The sequence below is a fragment of the Colias croceus genome, chromosome 25, assembly GCF_905220415.1.
Source record: "Colias croceus chromosome 25, ilColCroc2.1".
Lineage (NCBI taxonomy): Eukaryota > Metazoa > Arthropoda > Insecta > Lepidoptera > Pieridae > Colias > Colias croceus.
In genome coordinates, this window is record NC_059561.1 from 7057843 (window position 1) to 7068640 (window position 10798).

Here is a 10798-nt window from a genome sequence, read left to right on the forward strand (position 1 = left end):
CAGCATTTTCAATTTCACTAATATATTTTTTATTGTACCTCTCTTAGCGTAGACACCTTTTAGAAGCCTTGCAAATGCAATTTGTATGAATGAAATTTTAAGCAACTTACAATAATTTTAAAGAAAGAGTTTGAAGTAAATAAGTCATCCACAAAAATAAGCCAAAATACTTGGTCTATTGAACGCATCCGGTTATTATTTTCGTTGTGACAATTAATGACAATCTCATTGTGACTTTGACAATTGAAAAATAATTGTAAATTCGATTGAAAAAGTGGGTCTGTGGGTACGAAAATACAAAACAATGCGAATATTTAATTTCTTATCCAAGAAAGTGGGAGATTTGACTTTGAAATATTCAAATCTTCCCGAATCTTATGTGAAACGGAGCTTTGAACAGGTAGGTACAGTCTTTCTTTAATTAATGTCTGTTTTATAACGCATAACCTAAAAACTATCAACTATGTATATTTTCAGGTGTATTGGAAGAATCCGAAAGGTTATCCGCAGTACCCCGCGGCTCAGGTTGCCCGCAAGAAGTTCCGTTTTACCACAAATAGACCGTGGACAGGACAATTCGCGCGTCAGAATGAGCGCGGAACACTAAGGAAGAAAGTATTCATTGAGCCTGTTGGAGAATGGAGTTTCTTCAAGTACGTAATAGATACATTAAATTTAACTACTGTTTTATAAGTTGATCGCTTTATGGCGGTATATTGAAGCAGCTTTTTATTACACAAGGTGAAGATTCATCAACACAATATTCAATAATCATTTATTTGATCTTGTATATTGTGTAAGTTTATGATGAAATTCATTATAGAAGCAATGTGACTGATAATTTGTTTGGAGCAATCCTATTACTATTATAAAGGCGAAAGTTTGTGTGGATGTATGGATGTTTGTTACTCTTTCACGTAAAAACTGTTGAACCGATTGCAATGAAATTTAGCACACATATAGAAGGTAACTTGGATTAACACACAGGGTAGGTTTTATCCCGGAAATCCCACAGGAACAGGAACTATGCGGGTTTTCCTTTGAAAACGCGGGCGAAGCCGCGGGTGGAAATCTAGTGGGTAATATAGTAGAAGGTGCAGATAAATTAAAATATATTTTATTTATAGCTCATACCTATGGATACTTATCTAACAATGTAAATATATATTTTTCAGGGGCGACAGAGTAGAGATTATGGTCGGAAAGGACAAAGGTAAGCAAGGTATTGTATCGCAAGTGATACAGGAAAGGAACTGGGTCATTGTGGAAGGGTTGAACACACATTTGAGAGTTGTGAGTATGATTATTTTTTAACATTAAACTAAAATGCCTTAGTATTGTGCGGATTACACAAAATTTAAACAGGAATAACTGGTGGCGTGAAAAAAAGTATCATCTAAATTGATTCACTCAGTTGAGAGTTCTGAGGAAACAAACAAAAAAAAAAATACAATAAAACTGAGAAGGAACTTCATTTTCTGAATCTTCATTTCTTCCATTTTTTGAATTTGGTTAAGAAGAATGTTTAAATAGAGCTAATTTTTAATTTTATTTACTGTGTCTTTTTAAATAATAATTTATTTTCTTTGTGTATTTAAGTAATGTTTTTCAAATGACTATAAAGCTGCTTGTTTTGTGACTGCCGTTGTAGTAGTATAGTTTTTCAAATTGAACTAACTATCTTTATTAATAGTTTTTAACCGACTTCAAAAAAAAGGAGGAGGTTATCAATTCGGCCGGTATGTTTTTTTTTTATGTATGTACACCGATTACTCCGAGATTTCTGAACCGATTTACGTGATTCTTTTTTTGTTCGATGCGGGATGGTGTCGAATTGGTCCCATAAAAATTTTATTGGGATAGGCCCAGTAGTTTTTATTTTATGAGCATTTTTGTCTGTAGGTATTTGTAAATTTTGCAAGTGCAAGTTTGAAGTCGGTTGTTTTTAACGCAGTTATCACTTGTCAATAATATTATTAATGTTTATTAAAAACAATATTTAGTCAATCTTGATATCCATTTCACCCTTCACATAATGTAACAATATAATAAATTATTATATGATTATACAAATATATTTATTCCTACGATATAATAATATTTATTCTTACAGGTGGGCAAAGACAAAGACTTCCCCGGCATAGTGATACAATCAGAAGCCCCTCTGCTGGTCACCACAGGAGTTAGACTGGTCGACCCAGAGAGCTTGAAACCTACGGAAATTGAATGGAGGTTTACAGAAGAAGGCGATAAGGTAATATTGTGTTAAGAAATAAACAATTTATTAATTCATTATACATAATATTTTAGATAATTGTTACAGCAAATAAACGTAAAATACCCATTTATGTAAATAACCAAGCTTGTTCTTGAAGTGTTGGTGAAAAAATTCAGATAATATGGCATTCCTGCTTGCGTAGATTAAAACTAATGAGATTGTTGCTAAATTTTGAATATATATAAAATTGGTGAAATAATTGTTGAGTTTATTGCAAAGAGACAGATGCGGCGGAATACTATATGTTTAGTTTAGCGAAAAGCCAGACATCAATTAGGTTTTAAAAACTTTAAAAATTTTCCATTCCTTCTAATTCTTTCTCTATATTTTGAAAGTATAATTTTTTTAATTAATAAACTATACTAAATTCAAACAGGTCCGCGTATCAACATCAAGTAGCAGAATAATACCCATACCAAAGTCAGCAGAAGAGACTGTAGACTACAAGAGCAAGGATCTGTACATCGAGAATGTAGACAAGGACACAGTTGCTGCGGAGGCTGCTAAGGTAAATATTTGAACCATAGAAAATTGATATTAGACATAAAAACACATAGTTATATTTTTAAACACTATTTTTTTTAAAGAAAACTTGATTGTGGAAATTTAATTACAAAATAGATTAGATAAAATACAAATAACAAATATAAACACCAAATACGATACAAATGTTGAGTACATGACAAGTTTCTTTGATTTTAAATATCGCCCCCGTTTTATGTAAGCTCTTTTTACATTTTTATTCAAAAAAAAATTTTTTTTTTCAGATAACTTTCGCGCCAAAACTATGTACATTTGAAATGGACATAATGGAGTCTATGGGCATCAAAGAGGACAAAGTTCCCGCTAAATCTTATTGGTATTAAATAATTTAGTTATGTTAGATTAGTTGAAATTATCTGTGTAAATATAATTTTTGAAAACTGAACGGATTTTTATTTGTTGTATAAGTATTTGAATTTTATTTATTCCTGATGTTTTAACTACAATGAAAGAATTGGTAAGTTTTAAGCTATTGCATAGCTTTTATCTCAGCCTCAGCCATATATGCCGTATACATGGCCTAGTATAAGAGCTAGCGCACACAAGCAACTTTTGTCCCCGCAACTATTTTGTCTCTTGATAATGATTTTTTGCTGTATGGTCGTGAAAAAAATTCCTGTCGCCTCCTAGGGTATAAAATTGTGTAAAGTAATTAGGTAAGTCGAAAGGTGCCAATCAAATTAAAATATTACCATAGTTTCATAAAATCAGAGTTCAGTAAAATTTAGAAAATGAATTTTTTTTTATAATAATTTCTACCACATTCTCGTATTTAAATAATTATGGTATAGAATTACGTCAAAAACAATAACAAAGTGATTATTGGTGTTTTTGCAAGGGCTTAACTAAGTTATTAATGATAAGATTGTTTTTGTAAGATAACTCAAGATAAAGAGGTCGCAGGGGGTGGTTAAGAAAATATTTTTATATTAGTTTTCAGACCGCGGCTTCCGCTTTAACAAAACCTGGAGACTCATTTTTCTGCATCAAGATCATTTATTGTTGATTCGACCTAGTAAGATTCTAGAAAAGGTATGCTCAGAATACAAATTCTCATAAAGATAAAGTAAGTATACCTACTCATGGTCATGGACCAATCTTGAGTATATTGGTCCATGGCATACTGTATGTAGGACGTCGTCGTATTATCACAAACAAACAAACAAACAAAAATACTTTATTGTGCACCACATAGAAAAGTACAAGTAAAGACACAATACATTAGTTAATAAAAGAGCACAACAGGCGGACATCACCTTCATTTTGCAGATTTAATTGTGAATGTGTAATAAAATGTAGGAAAATTCGTGGATATACCTAATAATAAATAAGTACTTCTACAAATCGCAGGTATATTGTATTAATGTAATTTTACCGCCCGCGGCTTCGCCCGCTTTGTCTAAAACCTAATAAATTACCTAATAAACCACTCTATCTATTAAAAAACCGCATCAAAATTCGTTGCGTAATTTTAAAGATACAAAGGGACATAGGTAGGGACAGAGAAAGCGACTTTGTTTTATACTATGTAGTGAATATCTGGTAGATCTCTGTGGGTAGGTAAGTATAGATATTATTAACAATTAATATATTATATACATCATGTTATTATAAATGAGTCGATGTGTTTATTTATATAAAACTATCGTGACGTAGAAAAACATCTTGATCTCTCTTGATAACGATTTATTTACGTACACTGAATAAGAAAATAATCGTCATAATTCTCTCCGATATACCTAACTAAATTATAATGCGAATGTTTTAAATAAAAAATATGATTGAATTGAAATTTATCCTGATACTTAATAATTTGTTTTAATTTTAAATAACGTAGGTTATGTATAGGTAAGGTTATTTTATAAATCAATAGACTTGTAATAGGTATCTGTAAATCATGTAGGTACCTAGATATTTTGTTAATTCTTAAGGTTCCGCTAAACGAGGCAGCTAAACGAGGCAGCTAAACGACGAGCAGTTTTCAATATTCAGTAATATTGAAAAACTGCTCGACGTAAATTTATATAAAATTAATGCACAGTGCATACTAGAAATAAAAATGTTCAGTTCTGAAATGACTGCCAAATAAATGATTAACGTCGAGAAGTAAAATTTCTTACATCCAAAATTTTAAATATAATCCTTATCTACTTTATCCATAGCAATTACCTAAAAATTATAGATAAAGTAAAAATTTGCACGACGCGCAAATAATTTGTGACCTACCCTATCGGTCATCAGAAATTGTAATCACCACGCGCGAGGCACGCAGGAAATTCATGATTATTATTTATTATTATTAATTATATTATTTATCATAAGGCACTTTTTTTTTTCTATAGGTACTGCAAATTAGCCATCTGTTTATACAGGGTTACTTGTAAAACACCAGCAACCTCGCAGGACAAGATAGCTGACATCATAAGTAACAACATTTGTTCTACGACTTTTGATAATTTGTTAGATTTTATTTTCATACAAAAATAAATATTCATTTAATTTTCCGTTTGAAAATTTAAACTCTACGCGCATTCCAAAAATTACGTAAACAAGAAGCGAACGGGAGGGGAAAGGGGGCGTCGCGACGTCCTTTCGATAATGAATAGAACATAGACTTACAAATGTTAGGAGAGTACAATAAGAGCTTAAAAAATCATTTAAAAATAATTTATTGCGTTATGCCAAAAGTCGTAGAACAAATGTTGTTACTTATGATGTTAGCTATCTTGTCCTGCGAGGTTGCCGGTGTTTTACAAATAACCCTGTATAAACAATAATCTAATATGGTTTCTGATTTTCATCTGTAAATATGTTTATACACTGAGATTTGCATCCAGTGACGCAAAACTCATCATTTGTCTGCGAATCTTATCGCAAGATCGGGAATGCTATTTCTCTTCAGGCGAGAAAATCTCACAGTGCCCGCTCCCTTCAGTCCAGCAGCTAATTTATTTATATGGTGTCCCAATCTGCCTTGATATTTCTTGCTGTTTAGTTCAATTTCTTGCTTCACTGTGTGCAGGTTGAGATCTAAGTTCATATATTTATTGCTAATGTATGGTGGGATGTTGAACATAGCTCTCATAGTTTTATTCTGGAACCTTTCGAGAATTTTGATAGGTATTGCTATGGCTGGCTGTTCCCCAGAGCTGAATGCCATAAGTCCAGACTGGTTTCAGAATAGCTTTATAGATAGCCATTTTACTGGCATCATTCAACTTTGACTTACGTCCGATTAGCCAGTACATACTATAGTCCTTTTCAACTAGGATGATTCCTGTGACACATCGATTGTTGACACGTGTAGAGATTGCCTTTACTGAAATCGTATCAATTGTTTCCGATAATCGATAATATTTTATATGGAAATGAAATCGATTTGAATAAAGGACCAAAATCAGTTATTTCGGCATTTCGCCAACAATTAACTAAGGAATCTTAGCAAACAACAGCGACAAAAAGTGAACAATTACAATTAGTAATAATAACACAATACCACGTAAAGTATCAATATAAAAATACAACTTGTATACAAAGCTGACGGACTCGTACAGACGATTGACGCGATTGACAAACGATCACAAGATGGGCGTCGATTATATGATTTTCCAACTCTATAATTTTTCAACGTTCGATTTCACGTACACGAATTGCGTAGGTATTATTTTTTTGTGTTATTTTATTTTATTTTTCGTTATATTAAACTAAACAATACTGTTTTTGTTTTAGTAGCTTAAGATGTTTAATTTTTATATTTTTGGTAATAATGCCGCCTTAAAATAAAAATATTATGCATTAAAATTATTTTTGCTTTTTAAACATAAAATACGTAATTCGGAACACAATGAAGTGTCACAGGAATCATCCTAGCTGAAAAGGACCTAGTTGTTTGCGTTTGGTCCATATATGTTTACGCCAAGTAAGACGACGGTCAAGATGCATTCCCAGATATTTTGCGTCATCTGATTGTGGGATCACTTTGTTCATAAGTTTGACAGGTGGACAGGTTTTCGTTCTAAGTGTGAAAGTTACTTGTACTGATTTATCTGTATTAGCCTTCATGCGCCATCTATCAAGCCATTCTTCGATGCGGGTAAGGTGATATTGTAGTTTGACTGAAGCAGTATCAGGGTTTTCATGTGTAGTTAGAATAGCCGTATCATCTGCGTACGTTGCAGTAATGGTGTTAGGATCAGTTGGTATATCTGATGTGTACAAAAGATAAAGTACGGGACCTAGTATGCTACCTTGAGGTACTCCTGACTTAATTTCATGCATGTCTGATATATCAGAATTATATTTTACTTCGTAGCATCTATTAGCCAGGTAAGAATTTAGTAGTGGGAAGAACGAATGTGGAAGCATTTTTTTAATTTTGAAAAGAAGCCCGTCATGCCACACTTTGTCGAACGCTTGGCTTATATCTAGAAAAACTGCGCAGCAATATTTTTTACTTTCCATCGCTCTACCTATAACATCCACCAGCCGATGTACTTGCTCTACGGTGCCGTGCCCTTCTCTAAAACCGAACTGATGAGTTGGTATTATCTTTGCTAAATGTTCTTGCATTCTGTTTAGGATAATCTTTTCCATTAATTTTCCAATAACAGGAAGCAGACTTATAGGTCTATATGAAGATACTTCATGAACTGGTTTACCTGGCTTCAGGATCATAATCACCTGTGCTATTTTCCACTGGCTTGGGTATACGGATAATCTTAAGCATGCATTGAAAATAGTGAGTAAGAATAATATTCCCTTTTTGGGAGATTTTTCAGTAGGGTAGCATCAATAAGATCATATCCAGGACATTTACCTTCTGAAAGTTTCAGGATTTCTCGCTTTAGCTCCCTAATTGTCACGTGTTTTAGTGGTAAGCACATTTGCATGGGTGAGTTCAGGTGATTTTGTACTTCATTCCCAACACATCGGTTACTACATGGATGCGGTTCAAAAACATTATGTAAGTAATTAGCATAAGTGTTAGCTTTTTCGCTGTCAGAGCGAGCCCAGGTTCCTAAAGGTGTTTTTAATGGAGTAATTGGCTGCTTGGGACGCTTTAGGTATTTTGTAGCCTTCCACAAAGAATAATTCGTGTCACTTGAATGTGTCAGTCCAGCCAGATATGATTGAAGATTCTCGTTTACTGACTCTTGAATTAATGTTTTCAGACGTTGCGAGGCTTTATTGAACGCGGTCTTATCACTAGGATAGTGAGTGTTGAGCCATGTTTGGCGAAGTTTACGTCTTTCCTTAATGCAGTCTTTGAACGACAATCATGGGTAAACATGTTCTTTGACTTCTTTCGTTTTGTGATGGGATGTGGACTTGTATGCTGCTTCATGGATTAATTGATTTAGTGCTTCTATAGCTTGTTCAACCTCATCGATTGTTTTCATTCGGACCCTAAGCTGTATGTTCGACGTGATTATGTCCTGATATTTATCCCAGTTAGTGCTCCTGTTGTATAGTTTAGATTGGACTTCTATTAAAATGATCTTATCACATATATTGAGGACAACTGCAGAATGATCTGACAAGAGATCCATATCGGATTCGGTATTTGTATTGTTAAGGGCAATATTTTTGGATATGAAAAAATCCAGCAGGTCAGGTGTTTTATGTTTATCAGCTGGCCAGTAGGTGGGTGCGCCAGCGGACAAACATTCAATCCTTTACTACTTGGTAAAGCTGTCTCCCTCTAGTTGTTATTAACCTAGAACCCCAGAACTGATGTTTTGCGTTCCAATCGCCTCCAGTTACAAAACGATGTCCAAGAGTACACATAAGGCACTAGGATGATGATCGTATCTTATTATCATGGAAAGTACTTGTAAAATTATCGTGGTTTTGGAAAACTGAGAAGCATCAAGCTGAGAAGGTCAATTAAGAACATATTTTTAGACACATTTTTTATTCTTTTAGCCAAGGTAGCAGTTAAAATTAAATACTTTTTATGTGTAATAAAACCATTTTTCATATTAATTAACTTGCCAATGTTTATATTTATTAAAATCGTTAATCGTGACACTAGCGATAAACACAAACATGAAAGATATTAGTTTATCATTAAAAGTGCATTGTATTTATTTTTAACAAGTCTTTCTTGAAAAATTACGTATAAAATATATTTTGCTAATCAGTCATAAAGCTTCTCTATTCCCCTACCCGTCAAAATAATGAATGAATGAACATAAGCTGTAAAAGCTAGTCTGTACAAAATTTCATCAAATTCGGTTCGTTGGGTACAGCGAAAGAGCGTAATAGATCGTACATATCGCATTTATAACATTGCCATGGGTAAAATCATCATTATGAGCCCATATACGTTCCCACTGCTGGGAAATGGGCTTCCTATGATGGTATAGACTATAGACTATAGGGCATAGGCCATAATCCACCATGCCGATTAAATATTCATCTGCAGATCAATTAAAAAGTCACTTTCACCCTACATTATTATAGCATGCGGTTCTCAAACTGTATCAACTATCCCCCAATCTTTCAATCCTATTAGCAATCTTTTGAAACTCACTATATCAGCAAAATTTCCGGTGTAATGAAACTTCAGCGTCTGTTACATATAGTATTTGATAACTTATCTATATCAATTTTTCTTTACATTTCACGTGTTCAAACGTGATCTTGACCTTGCCTTTATAATCTTTTAAGATTGATCGTGTTCAACCCAATTTTTAAAAATGGAGATAAAACCAATCCATCAAATTATAGACCCATTTCTTTAATTTCAACGCTATCTAAAATCCTAGAGAAACTTGTGAAAAAAAGACTAATGAGGTTTTTGACGAGCAACAATGTTCTCAGTGTCAACCAGTTTGGCTTTAGAGAAAGAACTTCAACTGAAGATGCAGTCTTGTCGCTGAGTTCAAAAATTGTTCAATATCTAGACAATGGGTATAAGTGTTTGGGTGTATTTCTCGATCTGCAAAAGGCGTTCGACACAGTATCCATTCCCATCCTTCTGAAAAAGCTGGAGAATGTAGGCATAAGGGGAATCACGCTTGATTGGTTTTCTGACTACTTATTGGGGAGACGGCAGTCAGTAAAAGTAGAGGGCCATAAAAGTGACTATCTAGATTGCTCATATGGCGTCCCGCAAGGTAGTACTTTGGGACCTATCCTTTTTCTTGTTTATATCAACGAACTATGTGATATCACCTTACCTGGATTAGATCTTCTTATGTTTGCCGATGATACTGTTTTACTAGTTCATGAAAAGTCTTGGAGAACTGTGGCAGAGCTTGCTGAAAAGTGTCTTTCTGTTGTGACCTGTTGGCTCGAAAATAGTCTACTGTCAATAAATACTAGTAAAACTAAATACATGTGCTACAGTATGACATCTAAAGGTGCCCCAAGTCAAGACATGATTATTAAAATACATACCTTTCCATGTAATCGTAGTAATTATGTGGCCCCCTGCAACTGTTCTACACTCTCACGGGTTAATACAATTAAATACCTCGGTGTTGAGATAGATGATAAATTGAATTGGACTTCGCATATTTCAAAACTAACTTCCAGAATACGTCAGCTAATTTATATTTTTAATAATTTACAATCTGTGGCAGAACAAAAATTGGTGATATCTACGTATAAATCTTTGTGCGAATGTATTATAAGATATTGCATTTGTGCTTGGGGTAATGCATCCAAATCCCTCCTAATAGCAGCAGAGCGTGCACAGAGAGCATTACTTAAAGTTTGTCTAAAACTTCCATGTAGTCACCCAACAACCGATGTATATAAAAAAGCCAATGTTCTTAGTATAAGAAAACTGTTCATTTTTGAAATCTTACGTCGCTACCATAAAAATGATGTTCCATACTTACCCAAAAGTAACAAACGTGTCGATCGGTGTCCGTTTCCTATAACAAAATCAAAATTCGCACAGAAACACTACAAAGTAGTTGCACCTCTACTGTACAATAAAGTTAATAAGGAAATTAAAGTTAAACA

The 10798-nt window shown here is 33.6% G+C and overlaps 1 protein-coding gene across 1 annotated transcript; it reads left to right on the top strand.

The window, feature by feature from the left end:
• Nucleotides 1-234: 234 nt before the first annotated feature.
• Nucleotides 235-3206, top strand: LOC123703116 (probable 39S ribosomal protein L24, mitochondrial). Its single transcript, XM_045651002.1, has 6 exons — nt 235-400; nt 478-653; nt 1176-1293; nt 2114-2254; nt 2655-2786; nt 3046-3206. Exons 1-6 carry the CDS (start codon nt 305-307, stop codon nt 3142-3144), a joined length of 762 nt encoding a protein of 253 aa, XP_045506958.1. The 5' UTR covers nt 235-304; the 3' UTR covers nt 3145-3206.
• Nucleotides 3207-10798: the final 7592 nt, after the last annotated feature.